The following is a 17,528-nucleotide window of genomic DNA, read 5'->3' as shown; positions in this document are numbered from 1 at the left end:
ACACCATGTTCTTCAAAATTGAAGAAACTTCCCTCTTCATGCCTGTTCATCCCATATATTCTATTTTGCATCAGCTTACACACTAAACACTACTTGTAAACAATCACTATAATTCACTGTGAACGCTCTGTTCTTTATTCTACTTCTGATATAAATTATGAAACTCAACAGAAATAAAACTTTAATAGATTTTACAGCAGTTTATTCCCCAAATAATACTAAAGAACTACCTACACAACCTACATGATAAGAACAAAAAGCATCCCGTCTTAACGCTGGCTTTTTGTCGATCTCCCTTTCTGGTTTTTGGGTTGTCGGAGTACTAGCGCCCTCGAATACCAACAAACGCTGTAGATGCCGAGCATGTATGTTTTGAAGGTTGTGGTTTGAGTATGTGATAGCTGGATCCCTTACGAATAATGTGGCATTGTTTTCGTCGGGAGCGCATGCTTCACGCGCTTGCTACGACCATGAGTGAATGTCAAGTGCCGACCGCCGTAGCCCAACGTATTGTCATTTGTTTTTTATTGTAGGAAAGCGTTAAAGAGACGGAAATGTTACTGCATTTGAAAAATCAGTTCGGTAGAGAGTGTTTGAGTAGGGCTGTCGTATTTTAATTGGCCAAAGCATTCAAGGTTGGCCGCGAAACACTCCAAAATGAGCCGCATGATCGTTGACCGCAAACCAGCATCACACTAGACAACATTCGCCACGTAGAACAACTCATTTTGGATGACCGTAGGATGAATGTTCGAGATATTTCGGCTGAACTCTCACGATAAACTCTCGAAATCATCCACGAACATCTTCAATATCGCAAAATAACGACGCGATAGGTTCCTAAACTGTTGAACTTCGAGCAAAAATGTACGCGGTTGAAACTTTGTCGCCGCTTTCTGAGGCGATACGAGGCGGAGAGGGACGGTTTTTTTAACGCAAATCTTCACTACAGACAAGACATGGGTACACTATTACACTGCCGAAAGCAAGATATCGTCTAAAGAGTGGAGTAAGTAGGAGGAATGGGCGCGCCAGTCAAAACGAAGACAACGAGGCCCGCGGGTAAGGTTCTCTGTAGGGTGTTCTGGGACCGGCGGGACGTGCTGTACGTCGATATCCTGTACACCCAACGTACCATCAGTGCTGCATACTACACTAACCTTCTGAAAACACGTGAAACTCGCTTATCAGCCGAAACGGAGGATCTAATTAAAAAATTGTTCAATTTCATTGTTTCCTTTGTTGTTTGTTTTAACAGTATTCATTTTGATAATAGTTATTTTTACTGCCCAACGAGAAAAAGGAACTCATATTGGAATTTCATCCACGGGAACCCGTCGCCTATTGTATCTACCTACCCTACATCCTGAACGGCATTCTGGGTCCGCCTGAACTTAACCGACCCACTTCCATAAAGTGCTCAGAATATTTATCCGCATCAGAAGATCTACAGAGCTGCAAACGGCGTGAGGTGAACGTTACATCTAAGTTAAACACCCTGAAGATACTGTGCGCTGCCGGAAAGAACTGGATCAGTTTCAGTACTCTAATCATAGAATTTTTCCGGCATGAGGAACATGTAAAAACAATGAGTATCATCAACAGAACTGAAAATGAGTTAGAGGTAATATTTAATTTTCATAAAAGCTATTATGCCACATTATTTATAATTTATCTGTTGTTTAAATCAGTCTGGGTTGAAAAGTGTAACACACATGATTATATTTGGTTCTTTAGTAAGTTTAGCGTACCATCTATTATTAAGTGGTAAGCTAAAAATTTAATGCCATTTTAATATTTCATAACTAACTAAAAAGTTTAGAAACATAGTAAGCATATGAACAGGTCTTGCGAATCTAGTTCTTTAGTTTTGAAGCAAATTCGTGTTAATATGAGACTTTTAGGTTTAATTTTTATCAAATTTAGTTTTTGCCTATTAATTTACCCAAAAATTATATTAATGAAGTTATATTATTATCGTAACTATCTGGGCTTATATGATGCAAAAATTTTTGAAAATGAACCTAGTTTACAAGAGAAACAATTCATTTTCAATTACTTTAATGTACCTGCTAGAAAATTCTAAAAAGAATAGTTAAAATTATTGAATTAAAGTAAAGCAAATTGTTAAAATATCCAGCTTATTTGCTAGATTAGCTTCTTCTAACTTCTGTCACTTATATCACCTGAATAAGGTAATTCCACAGATTCAATCTCATAAAATTAACGAACGAATCTGCTGCTAGAACCCGAATAAAAACAAACAGGAATATTCTTACTCAAACAATAATTCGTTACCTATACCTACCCACGCTGCTTCTTCTTGTATGTGAGATCACGTACTATTCTGGACTTATAAATATTCAAAAATATTTTTTAATATCATTTTAAAATCATTTTGTGTTAAGTCTCTTGTGAATAAGATCAAAATCTGCGGCAGAGCCCGCTTAATTTGTCATCAACAACTTGCTTTAAGCTCGTAGCCATGAAATCTTATTATCCATCAATTGATAATAGATATACCAGTAGCACTGTATATATATAAAAATAATTTATTTTTATATAAAAATTAAAATTGTTTTGTACCTCTATTTGGGATAAAATATTAACTAATGACAGTTATTAGCTTTGTTTCCATTTATCATAGAAAAAAGCCATTTATCAATGTTTCTCTTCAAAAATGTGACACGGGACATTATAATTATTTATGTTATAACGTTTGTTAATTTACACACAGGAAATATACACACCTCTTTATTTTCAGTTTGAAAATAAATATAATTCATTAAATTAAAAAATAATTTAAAATTAAAAATAATGCTTAGTTGATTATCCTAGTAAATGCAGTTAAGAGCTTAAACCTATCAAAATTTTAGTTATATCATCACTGACACATATTTCTAAATCATAGAATAAAGAAACTTAGGAGCGCATCTCCTATGTTAAAATAGGTTCTAAGTTACGCTCGGAATCCCCGTGTTAGGACGCTTACGCATGCGTCGTATGAGAGTTAGATACTGGGGGAAATTTAAAAATATTTAGCGGGAATTTAAAAAATTTGAGCATGTATAGAATTTAAAAAATTTGAGCATGTATAGAATTTAAAAATGTATAGTACAAAAATTTAGCGAGAAATTAAAAAAATTCTTTTAATTTTACTGGGAAAATAAAAAAATAAATATATTTAAATATATTTTATTGATATATTACAATTATATTAATTTTCCTTGACCATAAAGACATTGATATAATCACAGAGATATATCCATTACCCAAAACACGTAATCCACTGATATTATCTTCTAATATTTAAAACAAACCTAAAACAAACATTAAAATAAGATAATATAACTATTAATGGTTCTGTTGTATTATTTTTTAGAATCAACTAAATTAACAACCTACCTAAATTGAAGTATATTTTATCAAATCTGACAACTGCAGTTCGGTCTATACAGACAAGTTTCTGAACTAACGACCAAAGTTAGAGGTTACTACTTCAGTAGCAAAAAGGAACCTTATTCAGTATCTGCATTAATGTTCTTCTAGAATGCAAGCAGAATATCTTCGATAACAGTTTATATCCTCTGCCAATGCATTTCAATAAGGATCAAGCCATTAGTTTTCATCCAACCTGAAACGAAACTGATAGGACAGGCTGAGCTATCTGTAAACGAACATATAAATTTCAAGTTAGAACCTCCATTCTCTAATAATAAACATAAGTTTCTCGTTATACACTTACTTCTGGATCTTGTTAGGGTAGAAGAATCTCCCCTATATATATATATATATATATATATATATATATATAAGCCTCAAAAAACTTATGTGATTTAATATTACCATTAGGGGCATATGTTCCTTATCTTGTAGTAAAGGTAAAGAATCTCAATAAATATTAATTATTTCAATGCAATAAGTCATTATCATTTAACAAAATACTTACTATTTAAATTACTAGTAGGAATTACATCTTGTTTCAGCCATGGCTTTCATTTTCAAAATTATTATAAACTTTCCTGGACCTACATAGGAGATCATAAGAGATCTCCTTAAGGTTTTTTTTATTACACTAATAAATTAAAATACACAAATTAATCTAAAGTAATCGTCAAATATATATAAAAACACATACCGAAAAACTTGAAGTAAATCAACAACACAAATTATAACACCTAAAAATGGCCGTTAACTGCTTATTGCAATTACAAATAATAGATAAAAAACAATCATCCTAATAAGCAGGTTGGGCAAAACCCAAAAAAAAAGATAGCCACTGAATTGGCTACTGGTAATTCGTACATACATTTGAAACTAATTATACATTTCAAAATTACAAAGGGGCCCAAAAAATAGAGTTGCTATTATAATTTTAAGCTAAAATAATAGTCCTGATTAAATATTTTCAGGTTATGCTTAAGATTGATGATATAAAGACATATATGATTAGCGTCAATGAGCGCGACTATTATATTACTAAAGACTTCTTAAAAGTCACGATGAAAGCTGAGGAATCTATGACGTTAACGGTAGAATTCTCGCCAGAAAATTATGGAGTGTACACTGAACAAGTCCCAATTTATGTCACGAATTATTCCGCTGCTATTCCGTACAATTACCTAAAACTGGTAGGGAATAATACAAGACCCATTTTAACAATAGATAAAACGATTATTTACTTTCCTCCCGTTAAATTACGTACCCAAATTCAAGAGACGATTACCGTGGAAATGACTGATCACGAATGCGGTGGTAGTACTCTTCAAACTCATAATGAAGAAAATTACGTTTCAATACGGTTTAATGAGTTAAAACAACTATCAGAATCTACAACTCAAGTTTCATTTAAGATAACATTTCTTGCTCTGGAAGGTAACAGTTTTTGATAAAAGTGGATGGGAAATCATGACTTTTATTTTAGAGTGCAGAGTTGAGTGTCTAATAAGTATCTCATGTTCTTGCGATGCCCACGCTAGCGTCCTGGTTAACTGTTGCGCGAGTAGCTCTATCGTGATCAATTTCCTATCAGACCCTGCTATCCTGCAATATTCCACATATCCTTATTATCCGGAGGATAAGGACAAGTCACCTTATGCTGCCACAATGTTCTCCATTAAATCACTGTTGGAAAGATGGCTGTTCGGCCAGGGATTCCTTTTTCAAAACCACTATGCCATACCGGATGATATATCGAGGTATCCCGTTGAAACCAGTGATACAAGCAAGAAAAGGAGCGTAGGAAGGAAGAAAAAATCTACACAACTACCTCTAGTTCAGCTGTTACTTAATTTAATGGATACATCTATATTGAAATATATAGACAATGGGTAAGACTAGATATTATTAAGTGATTGTATGTATTTTGATCGACGATTGATATCTATTGATGAAAATGTAAAGTATCCATGTAAACAACTGTTAAACAATCTAAAGTAATTGATAAATTAAACGGTTTTGATATTGTTCAATATAAAATAACACTTTTTCATTTAGTGTTATTGCATTGTGTTTACAGATGCTAATCATGGAATGGAATCATGACATCCAATATTATTTTCGTTTGATTTGAATAAATCTGGTGCGAAAACACCTGAAACCCTTTCATATATTTATAGCGATACTACTCTATTATATGCCAATTCTTAATTTTGGGTTCCACAATTCAAACGTGTTGGTATTAATTCCAAAAATGTTCTAAAAAACCAAAAATGTTCAAATATAATGAATTAAAAAACTTATTAAACGAAAATGCAGCTCAAGCACTCAAAGAACTTTCAGACAGCTTAACAGTTGATGAATTAAATATTTCTGGACCTTTATACGTGGCGGGAAGAATTCAAAAGCAGAAAACATGGCTACCAAAGTTGCTTACCGGAAAAAAAAGAAAACTATTTTCTGTGGGGTATTGTGACTGGTGATACATTGTGTGCGGTACGTTATTGCAGTTCGAATGAAAAGTTCCGTAGTACTCAGGGTACTCACTAGACAAAATATGTTCTGATTATCATTTGTCCTGATGTTGCCTAAAAGATGAGAAGTTGTTGAAAATGATGGAAGAGTTTATTTCAATTTTTTTCAATAAATACTTTTTTAAAGTGAAAAAATTATCAGAATACATGCAAGCACCTGATATTTATATAAAACTGGCTAAAAACCTCTAGAAATTCTTATATTGATATATCGCTTCTTTTTTTGAATATTTTTATTACACTTTCTAGGATATCACCATCTGAATCATTGATTGAGGGTACCATGTACAACTATACGACCTATAGAAACGTAATTTCGTTTTTAAAAAGTCAACAAATTATAGTACCAGGTCTCAGGCCAGAACATCTCCTTCGTTACAGCGAATACGTCACTTTTAAAACAAAGTTCATAGACAAAAGCAAGCCGGTAGAAGTTGAGGAGTCTTTCACTGAAGATAGATTTCGTTTATTTAGCAAGCAAAGATGGTTCGACCTATTATTCCACATATATAAGGTAATTTTAATAATTTGATAGTAATTTTATAAGATAATTTAATAATAGAAGGTTTCATATTTCAAATAAATTTGTGTTGATCCGTTGATCGGGCAGCCGTCATTGGGCACGAGGAGCCGGCGATTCCATTGATTCGCGAACTTGAGTTAACACACGACTGGATACTGTCGTATGGGGGCAAAAGTTATGACTGCAGCGAAAGATGAGGTCGTTTCAGCCTGGAAAAGGGTGGGGGGGGGGGTTTTGTGGTTAGAGATGATGCGGTGCTAAGCTACCTACTAATTTCAAGGAAATTATCGACATTTGTTGATCTTGTTGTATAATATATAGGTTATGGTTTATCGGATTACTTTTACAAATACACTCTTAATGTGAAAAATATATTTTTATTAATCTATTTGCTGTAACGTCACTTCTTTACTAGAGACATTATAATGACATTTTATATAAATATTAATACAACATATTATATTAATAACATATTATATAATAATTTAGATTGTCCGATGCGTTATAAACATATTGGAAACAACCTACACGGATCTAGTCTGCCAATATTCCAACTGCCGTATTTCAAATTCTAATCGCAGTGCTTATATTATTTCCAGCCGTCAACAAGATCCAGCTATGGACTACAATGTATAAATTGTCTCCCAAAACTAACTTAATATCAAGTAGATTAGTCCATAATAAAGCCTAATTGGATTTATGCCACTGAGAGAAAGTTATGAGAGATCTATTAGATATGTTATAATTAACTATTTTAATTATTGAACTGTATATAAATAGTGCGGGAGAAACAAAAGATGTCATCTATTTATATTTTTTCAACTGCAATCAGGTTGCAGACTAATCTTCATTAAAATTTAGGCAGGTTAATAACAATGTCCAAGTCGTACAGGGAAACTTCTCGGGAACTTCGGAATGTGACAGAAATATGGGTTGCATATATACCAGAAGCTGCATTGTGAATCATCGGAAAAAGGGTAAAGGTGATTCGTGATGCTACAGAGAAATATAAATCTAAAGGAATATTCACAAGAAAAATAATGTTGCAAAGTAATCATATAAAATGAATTTGCCATAGATTTGGCATTGTAATTCCTCCAGTGTACCTAAAGTAACTTAAAACAAGAAAAATTTTGTAATGGCAGTATTTCTGTCTCTAGGGCAATCTGTCCTTTATCAAAATTTAGTGGACAAAAAGCTGTACAACACAATACTAACACAATTAACATATTGATTCATTAATAATTGTTCAACAGTTGTTAAAATCCTTTTAACTTGATAGGTTTTGGTATTGGAACGGATAACTATACCGAATTTTAATCAAGATAAGAACCAATGCGAATACATCTTGCAACTGAACGAAAACCTACAAGAATACTACAATAGAAATAAACATAGACTCAACAGGTCCGAACCCGAAACAAAATTATTATTGTGGGCCGAATATCATTATAACAAGCAAAAAACCATTTTATGGCCGCAGGAACGATTTTCTAAGAATCAGAGTGTAAGAAGTTTCAAAGATTTCTATACGAGGTAACTGTTTTGTTCACATAATGCAAGCAAAATGTACTAATTAAGAATTAATTACCTAAAACGATAGGATGTGTTTGGTATATACGTATTTTAATTTAATAACCTTCGGTTCGTGTTCTTTTGTAGTTAAAATTACTATAACAGGAAGTCGAATAAGCTAAATTTTTCATAATAGCCATAATTTTTATTACTAAAATGTTAATTCTTTAAAATATATTAAACAAATAGAAATAAAAAAACGTTTTATAGTCCCAAAAAAGTGAAAAACAATGAATTTTAAACATTTTTATCATATAGTAGAAATCCAACTTAATTTCAGGACCTAAATTCGGAGTGCTCTCTACATCTGGTGAGAACTCATCAAGGTTTGAGCCAAGTTTATATTGGGCTCAAAAAGTACATATATTTTAGTACCTCCTTGAAATTGGGGAATTGACAAAAGAAAGACGAAAAGCTAGAAGAGTATGAGACAGAACCAGAAATGCTGTCAACAGATAAAAGAATATAAACAGTGTTGTTCCGAAAAATATGTAAGTGAATTAAGTCCGCAAGCAGACGAAGATTACTCACTATCGAAAACAACTTGGAGATTTAAAAGACCAATTATTACAGTACCGCCTAAAAAAATTACGCAACGACGAAAAAGCTGAATTATTCGCAGAGCATTTAGCTAACGTATTTCAACTAAAAAAAAAACAATGATATAGCATTATAGAAAAATTATTTCTTCAATGGAAGTTGCCACAGAAATTGATAATATTTCATCTGGGTTATTAAAAGAGCTGTCACGAAAAGCAATAATCATGTTGACATATATATTCAATGCGTATTTGAGACTGAACAGGGGTTGTTGAAAAGGCATTCGAACAAAATAAATACGGTCCTACAATATTCCTGTACGTCTTACAAGTCTTTGACCGGGCATGGCGTTTGGCATTAATATACAAAATGAGCACATTGTTACGGCGGAATTACTGTCGACTGCAGGAATCATATCTTTTCGAAGGGAAATTTAGAGTATCACATAAAGGGGCATTCTCAATACTAGAAACTATTTCGGCTAGAGTTGCACAGCAGTATTTGGAACATTTGCTACAACACAGTTATCATGGCAGAAGATGTATTTCTCTCTAAGGCTGCACAAAAAATACAAGTAGCGATCAACAAGATCTACAAATGCACTAGAGACTGGAAAATGTTGTTTAATAGCTCCAAATTTGCCCATGTTAATTATGCAGAATCAGCTAAATACCTCGGAATATATTTCGATGGTAGGTTAAACTGGAAACATCATGTTAGACAAAAAGCAGACCAGATTAGACTCAAAGTCAAGCAACACAACAGTAGTAATAAATTAATTTGTAAATTAAAATTGTACTAAGCCTATCTAATGTAAGATGTAATTAATAAAAAAAATACTATCATTAAAAAAAAGATAACCATTTACTTTAATGTTTTTTAGTGTTTTATTCATTACATTAACATCAGCTTACTGTCCATATATGAGAAATAAACTTAATAATGTCTATCCATTTCCACAAAACCACGAACATTTGATTCACAATGCTTGTCGACTGTTACAAATATGGAGTAGTCTTAATTTTAGCATTGATGTTTTTCCACAAACCATAGTCGCTGGGAATGAAGTCAAGATATTGATAATAGGTGACTTAACACATCAAAATTCGTTCAAATGCGTGACCAGTATTTTGGTGTTACAGTGGCTTATTTATATGAGGTTCTTCCAAATTGTTACCCATCAACGGAAATAAATATCGATACTCCACTATCCGACAGTGCAAGTTGTGACATAACAGTTCAAAATTGTGGAAATGCATCTATTCAGTATCAGGCAATATTCTTCGAGAACGATTTTAATCTATTTGAGTTGGATACTAAGGTCATAAATATATTGCCTGGAAAGAACAAGAAGGTTAAACTAAAATTTTTTGCCAAAATGGTTTTACCGGTAAATATAAACTTTTATATTCACCTACTCTTTTAGAACTTTTAACGCTGAACAGAATATGTCAGGATGGCCGAGCGGTCTAAGGCGCCAGACTCAAGGTTTCCTTGCCTATACTATAGGTTAATGAGCGTTCTGGTCCTCTTTGAGGGCGTGGGTTCGAATCCCACTTCTGACAAACTTTTTTCTCTTTTTAAAATTAAAATAAATATTTTCTATAACGATTCGTTCATAACGTTAATTTTTTAAGATTTCGAGTATTTTGCTACTCTCAGGAGAAAGTGTTGGCCAAAGGTACGCGAAGAGTCAAGTCATTATCATAAACGGTATACCCAACGTCAATGACTGTGAAGAGATTGCTGTACAAGTTCCAACATATATTCAAATAACCAAGAAATTCTCTATTAAAACGCCATATGGACAGAATTACACCGCAAAAATTTGTATGTGTTTCGACAAAATTAAATCGAAACAGGATTTGATTTCTATATCAACGGTTCGATCCAGAAGACTATTAAGAGAATTCACGGTGGAGCAGACTAATTGTGAATTTATTGATAAAGGTAAGACATAATAAAAGTGTATTTCAAATATACCAAAAAAAACATATAATCTGTTAAATATATGATTCATGTCGATATAAGAGTCAATCCCTAGTATATAAAAAAGCTGTTCAAAAATGGTATAAAAGACCAGCGATAAAAATAAAGATTCTCCTTACTATCAGTGACTTTCTCCCGAGTTCCGTCTCTCCCAAACCCAATAAAACCACCGACTGGAAACTGTTCCAACACGAGCTTCAACAAACAGGGGGACCTATCCCAAGTGTAAATTCTCCAGACGATCTCCTAGTTCACTCTAGATATCCAAACAGCCGCAGACAGAGTTACTAAAACAAGCAGTTTTGAACCTTTTCAAAACTTAACATTAAACTCCCTAAAGAAAAAAAAGAACTAATCAGGTACAAGAATCGATTAGCGAGAAGAGCTCGTGCCACTCAGGATCCTGAGGATAGGGTTAAAGCCTGGAACGAGGGGAAATGTGAATCATTTCTTCAAAATCTAGACAACCCCACTGCCCCTTATGACATCTGGCGCGCTACCAAAAGCATAATGGCGAAAAATTCGAACGCAATCGCCTCTTTAAAGGCGGACAACCAAATGAAATGCAACCGATCTCTTGCCCCACCTCAACAGACGGTGTCCATCATAAACAACATTATCCCCTTTCTGAAGAGGAAAAATCCAAATCCAATCAGTGCATCTTTTGAAGAGCATAGTCTTCTCGTCATGAGACCTTCAGCTCTCGATAAAACGTTTGTCTTCTAAAAAACTTCAGGTCCAGATCCAGGCCATAAACCATCTGAAAAATTTCACTAGCAAGCAACTATCAGTGCTTGTCAACATCGTTAAGTCCATCCTGGGGTTAAACCATTTCCCAAAGAACTGGAAACATGCGCTCGTCGTATTCGCGACAGACTCCAAGTCCAACTGAACCAGGCGATTGCGTGGTACATATTCTGGTGGCTGCAGATAAACCTGAGCAAAACTCAAGATCTTTTGTTCCACCGCAAGAAGGAGTTTCGCGCCTATCGCCTCCAAAGCGATAAAGTTCCTATCCCTTGGCTCCAGAAGGTATCATACCTCGGTCTCCAGTTGGACCGCAGGTTCCAATGATCAGCCCAAATCGAGCACGCTATCTGCAAGGAGAATAGAAAGCGACTCCATACAAAATGTTAGTCCGTCCAGTCTGCCTCTTTGGCGCACAGGTGTGGTATAAGTACGTCTCTGACAAACATTTTGAACTACTCCGATTGTTCCAATCCAAAAAGGTCCGCGCGTTACCCAATGCCCCATAGTTTATGAGGAACGTCAATACTCATCTTTAATCAGGCATCCATTCGTGAAGAGTTTCACGAACATGCTCAGTGTAAGGTTCTCCCTAGGCGCCTTAGAATACGACAACATCTTGACAAAATCTCTACCCATCTACAAACCTCGGTAAATAACCAGCTACGACAATCCCAGTCCTAACCCAGGGTCTCTGTCGCCCGCAAAACGCTTCACTATCCCGAACCCGTAACGACATCAGCAAAAGACCATTTTGTTCTAGCTGGTCATTCTGGAAAAAAAATATTTCTTTCTTGTTCCCCAAAGCCAAAAGTGGTGTTATTAATTCCGTCCCGTCTCGAATCAAAAATTATTCGTAACATAATCAATCCATAATATATTACATTCTTAACTTTCGTTGCATTCATATATTACTATGATTATAAGATGACAATGAGGGGATGCTAAGGGGATTTACAGAAATTGAACACTTTTTGGTAATATATGTCTCCAAACATGTACATGTCTTCAAGTAAACAAACATATTGATTACAAACTTAAGCAAAAAAATGATGTCACGGTATCAGATCGTTGGAACAGATATTTTTTCCACTAGCATAGTTATGTCAACTATATTTAAATAAAAGGTCCTTAATTTACATTAAATTTTCTGTGAATTAAATTTCTATATTTCTGTTTGCGAAACTACGAGCTACTATACGATATATACCAATGTTGAATAAAGAGATTTCGAAAAAAACTCTTCAGATATTCTTGTTAAGCTAAAGAAAGAAAAGCAAATACAATAACGGTCTCCAAGAGCACAAAAAATTAATTTTAAAATTTTCAAACGTAGTTTCTCTATGAAAAATGCAATATGTAGTGTAATATGCAGACTTGATATTCCTAGTACCAGTATATTTTCCTCCTCGACATCTTTTCAGAGTAACAAATCCACAAAGAATTATGACAGAATTGAATCGATGATGTTTTGCCTTCTTTTATCTGATCGTATTCAATTTAATTCTTTCACTCAATTTAATTCAACAAACTACTTTTATAGAATAAAGCATCTCTATGCGTAATTACTAGGATTAGCACTGGTTACTGCTGACTGCGTCTTTATTGTCTAGTTGTTATTATGACGTCCTGTAAGTTCTCTAAGACTGCCACTTATACATATACAGGGGACAACATAAGATAAACACCTAACACATATACATAATTAATTATGTTTATTAATATGTAATTTTTCATCATTCTGGAACCATCAGCTTAAGCAAATAACTGAGATGGTAAAAGCTGCAGGATTCGCCTTGTTATACAAGAGTAAGGTGAAAAGTGCTCAATAAAACTGATGCAAAGATAGCACTCCAACAATATGTATGTTTCCTATCTGGATGCACCTGTCATTAGTTCCTATGACCAGTTTCAATATATTTTTCGTTAAAAGGGATAAACTTGAATATCGTAAGGTTATAAAACTCTTTCTTTTGCATAATTTAAACACCAAGGGAATTATATTGGGATGGAAAAGGGATTTTGTTACTATTATTGAAAAATAGTTGAAAAATAACCTTACTTTGAAGAACGATGTTGACAACTTTTCAACAAAACTTGAAAAGGTTTATTTTTGGGAAGTAGAACTGCGTATTCACTAAAGAATTTAAAAGGACTCTATGCAATATTTTAACTCCATCAGGCTCTCACTTCTGAGAAGGAATACTGATTTCGGACAAACGTTGTACCATATATATTGAATTATCAGAACGCTAATTTAACATTATTATACTCCGAATGTAAAGAAATTTCAGACAAGATATTTTCAAAGCATTTTTTTTTATTTTCTAGGGGAAGGTACAATTACTATGAAATTTATCTTTTTATCTGAAGGACATACGTCTTTTTATCTGTATTTCTGTAATCCAGAAGTTGGTGATTTTTGCGTCCTTTTCACTATTACCTCATGTCTGCGAACCAAGACCACCAACAATGGCATTATTGACATCACGTTGTCCGATAATTTTGAGGAGCCGTGTACCTGCAAAAAAACAATTAATAAAAAGTGTCCGAAGGTGTTCAGGGCTGAGATACCACGCAAAAACGAGTTATTCTGGGATGGCATCAACCCGATGGTCCATATGTGTTTTCCCGTAGAAGCATATAACTTTTTTAAGAAATACTTAAGTAAGTTTGTTGTTAACGGTACCGTATTATAAACTCATTACTATTTCTTGTCATAGACACCGCTCTGGCTCTAAGAATTTTGGAATATCACGTTGAAAATCTTCCCAACAGTTCATTGCTACCCGCAAACTTATTCCAGAGTTCTGCAGAATTCGTAGTGACTCAATCAAAAACCATAACACCCTTAGAAAAACAATTTATCTTAAAAGACGTGATCTCTAAAGGTACAGAGTCTCTGATGCTGCACTGGATGGGGCAGCAAAAGCCTACGGAAGAATTTTTGGAGTTAAAAAACACGAACAATTTAGAAACCAGGTTATATAAATTAGTATTTCCTTCATCAGATGAAGATGAAGACGGAAGTGGAAGTATAAAAAAAGGCAGCTACAATGCACAACAATAAAAATGATCGATAAATGTGAAACATTTTATTATACAATGAAACAAATAAAATTATATAACTATTTTGCGTCTTATAACAACTAAATGACATTGACGCAGTGGTAAAGGCGACAGGACGGTCCACCAGGACTGTTGCGGCAGTCGCGGGTTCGAATCCTGCTGGGGCATGGTCAGATGGTGGCAGCACTGCGCTTTTAGAAGGATTGCCGGCTGACGACGTTACATTAAACATAACTCGGAACTTTGTGATTGCATTTCGGGACATATGAAAACGTACAGATAACGTTGCAAAGTCGATTCAAACTGTTTTTGTTACGTTTGTGGATGTTAGATGCTCGGTAAACGTAGAAAATTCATGACAAATACAATCAAAGTTGAGTATTTGCAGTACTTTGGTTTTGCTGGAGTAAACACTGACAAGGCATAGGTTCAAGCTGTGTAAATGGTAACTTGGTGAAAATTTATACTTTTCATTTTTCGTGGCGACGTTATGAAGAGAAAAGAAAAATCATGTAAATGATTGCTACTTTCGCTACAAAAAAGACATCCTCCTGAACTATCCTGACGTATAATCAATGTCGAAGCCAGTTTTACCTACGAACAGTGATCCATTGCGAATTTGTCCACGTATAAGTGCAAAAAATACCGTAAGAACTTTATTTTCAATATTGGCGAGCACTGAAAGAGATTCCGACTTTATATTTGTTAAAAATTTTCGACAAAAATTAATGACGCACAGATAACAAAATATTTAACGCCCAATGAAGCAGCATTATGACCATTGTTTCAAAGCGTTGCTCACATATTTCCCAATAATCACAAATTATTGAATTACAAGAACATAATCGACAATTTGTTGCAAAATTACCACAAAACTGGAGCTCAAATATCTCGCAGTACATTCTCTAAGTACTCTTCTTATTCTCTCTAAGTACATTTTCTGTATTCGTATTTTAATTTCTTCTCACAAAAGATATATTGAAAATCAAAAAATTGATACCAAAGATAGTAGTAAAAAAGATAGACTGCTAGATTTATAAACTTAAATTAATATTGTTTGTTACCAATAATAAATAACAAAAAACAATTAAAGAAAAAGGAACAACAGTTATATTTATTTCAGCAGATAATGTAAAATGAAATTAATAATTTTTGGTATATTAAAAATCAATTTTCCTTGATTCCCTATAAGCTCTAGAAATTGAAATGTATAATTCTGTAACGAAATGACTTCAACTTATATCTATTATTTCTTGACAAACTATCATTTCCGCTCCCTATTTCTATCTAACGAGGAAAACCTGCTACCAGTGGCGTTCCGGTAATCATCATATATATATATATATATATATATATATATATATATATATATATATATATATATATATATATATATATATAAGACAAATATTGTGAATTAGTACATCTTTCGGTTTTTTGTAACTTTAATGTAACTTTTCTACTCAGGGAAATTTGTCCAATATAGTTTATATTCAAAGTATGGTTCAGGAATTAGTGCTTGTTAAAAACAAAAGAAACAAAAAAAACAACAAATATATCGGTCATATCAGATATTTTGTTGAGTTCGCTTTTGTTTTGAACAATAATACTTAACTGAGAAACCGGACAATATCTGCATATTACGTTTCGAACGAAAATAAACATTAACGTGCATTTATTAATTAGTTAAATTGTATGGCGTAAAAGCACCGACAAATACTGACATAACAACAAAATAAATAATAACATAAATACATAAAATTATATATATAAAAGACTAACATGAAATCAAATAATTTTGGTACATTATATTGTAAGAAGACACTATTCAATGAATTAGAAAAGCATAACTTCTTCTAATAGTTAATAAGTTAAAATATGAGACACTAATATACATTCCTCACAGTGGAGATATAGAGGTGTATCAGTTTGATCCACGAAGAAGAAATGAGTAATTTCACAGTGTTCAATCAGCAATATATTATCCTTTTTGTGTATGTAGTTTATTTTTCTAAGCAGACTACAGAATTAAAAGTAATTCCTAATGCGCAAAAGCCCCATTAGCCTTCTCTATTCTGAGATTAAGAGATAAGATATTCTTAATTTTTAAGGATCTGCCAACCATCATCACCTCATCTTATACTGGCTAAGGAATATATAGTCTATTCAAAATAGCAGTGAACTCACGTCATCAATATCTTTGATGTATTGCCTGCCGAAATTCGGAAATTCGTCTTAGAATCAGACGATACTTTCTTTCTTATTTTATTCTGGTTAAAAAGAGACACAATGCTGTTTGATATGTTCGAACATGTAACCGATCCAGCCTGTAATAGTCGTCCCGTTGTCAAACCTCTGTAAAATTCTTCAAACTATGAATTATAAAAACTACAGGTTATAAACCGGCAAACGTTATTCTGGGGCTTTGCTTGTTTTTCATACATTTTAAATCGCTGCTTATTATTACTCTGGTTGAAAATGCCGAAATCAGACAGAACAGATTGGGTGTCTGATCAATTACTTCGAACAGAAACGAAATGTTTTTTTAATGTTAAATATTAAGTTGCTGCGGTTTTTGTTATAAATAGTTATTAGCATGTTGCAGCTGTGCTAAATATTAGTATGGGCACGGTCACTGAAATTTCTCAAAAAATGTAAAATATAATGTTGGATTAATCGAAAAGGGACAATCCTTATGCGAAAGGGGTAACGAATCAAGATCAGCTTGATGTTAGCTCTATAAAAGACCAGATATATGAAATATATAGATAAAGTGAATAGTGTTTTCAATAATTTATATATATCAATATAATACAATTGTTTCAGAGGAAACTGTTAGTCTGAAAAGTATCGAAGAGTGCTAATGGAACTTCTAGACAAAGCTTTTAAAAGCTTATAATAAAATCAAGGAAGACATTTTATTTCAATTTGTGTATTTAGATGAGACATGGATATTTCAGAATGGAACCAATATACCCAGTATCCACTCATGGCAAAATGTTAGTAAAAGTAGTGTTAAGACAACAAAAATTGATGGAAAAAAGTAATCGTTGGAATAACAATTAATTAGGTTTTATTAGTCATAACATTGATTAATAATTCATGCAGATACA

General features: G+C 33.3%; 2 protein-coding genes and 1 non-coding gene across 3 annotated transcripts; all 3 read left to right on the top strand.

The window, feature by feature from the left end:
- The first annotated feature begins 1,022 nt into the window (after positions 1-1,022).
- On the top strand, positions 1,023-11,776 carry LOC143203166 (uncharacterized). Its single transcript, XM_076415301.1, has 12 exons — positions 1,023-1,232; positions 1,277-1,624; positions 4,413-4,875; positions 4,925-5,330; positions 6,222-6,486; positions 7,778-8,031; positions 9,494-9,696; positions 9,753-10,000; positions 10,248-10,560; positions 10,655-10,882; positions 10,940-11,312; positions 11,653-11,776. The coding sequence occupies exons 1-12, from the start codon at positions 1,023-1,025 to the stop codon at positions 11,774-11,776; spliced, it is 3,435 nt and encodes a 1,144-aa protein (XP_076271416.1).
- Positions 10,061-10,175, top strand: TRNAL-CAA (transfer RNA leucine (anticodon CAA)). The gene is made up of 2 exons: positions 10,061-10,098; positions 10,131-10,175. It is a non-coding gene; the product is annotated as a tRNA-Leu (tRNA).
- A 1,905-nt stretch (positions 11,777-13,681) lies between the features above and the next one.
- On the top strand, positions 13,682-14,452 carry LOC143203102 (uncharacterized). Its single transcript, XM_076415221.1, has 2 exons — positions 13,682-14,013; positions 14,070-14,452. The coding sequence occupies exons 1-2, from the start codon at positions 13,695-13,697 to the stop codon at positions 14,414-14,416; spliced, it is 666 nt and encodes a 221-aa protein (XP_076271336.1). The 5' UTR covers positions 13,682-13,694; the 3' UTR covers positions 14,417-14,452.
- Positions 14,453-17,528: the final 3,076 nt, after the last annotated feature.

Source organism: Rhynchophorus ferrugineus, unplaced genomic scaffold, assembly GCF_030347505.1.
Source record: "Rhynchophorus ferrugineus isolate W39M unplaced genomic scaffold, kcgeb_rfMv2 rfM9, whole genome shotgun sequence".
In the NCBI taxonomy this organism is placed as follows: Eukaryota; Metazoa; Arthropoda; class Insecta; order Coleoptera; family Curculionidae; genus Rhynchophorus; species Rhynchophorus ferrugineus.
The sequence above is the reverse complement of the archived record's forward strand: the minus strand, read 5'-3'. Positions and strand labels throughout refer to the sequence as shown.

Excerpts from the sequence above, each read along its gene's own strand:
- LOC143203166 (XM_076415301.1), top strand. The coding sequence starts at position 1,023 with ATGGGCGCGCCAGTCAAAACGAAGACAACGAGGCCCGCGGGTAAGGTT. Across the intron at positions 6,487-7,777 it reads TATTATTCCACATATATAAG|GTTTTGGTATTGGAACGGAT; the intron begins GTAATTTTAATA and ends TTAACTTGATAG. Across the intron at positions 11,313-11,652 it reads CCTTCAGCTCTCGATAAAAC|TTGGACCGCAGGTTCCAATG; the intron begins GTTTGTCTTCTA and ends CTCGGTCTCCAG.
- LOC143203102 (XM_076415221.1), top strand. The coding sequence starts at position 13,695 with ATGAAATTTATCTTTTTATCTGAAGGACATACGTCTTTTTATCTGTAT. Across the intron at positions 14,014-14,069 it reads CTTTTTTAAGAAATACTTAA|ACACCGCTCTGGCTCTAAGA; the intron begins GTAAGTTTGTTG and ends TTCTTGTCATAG.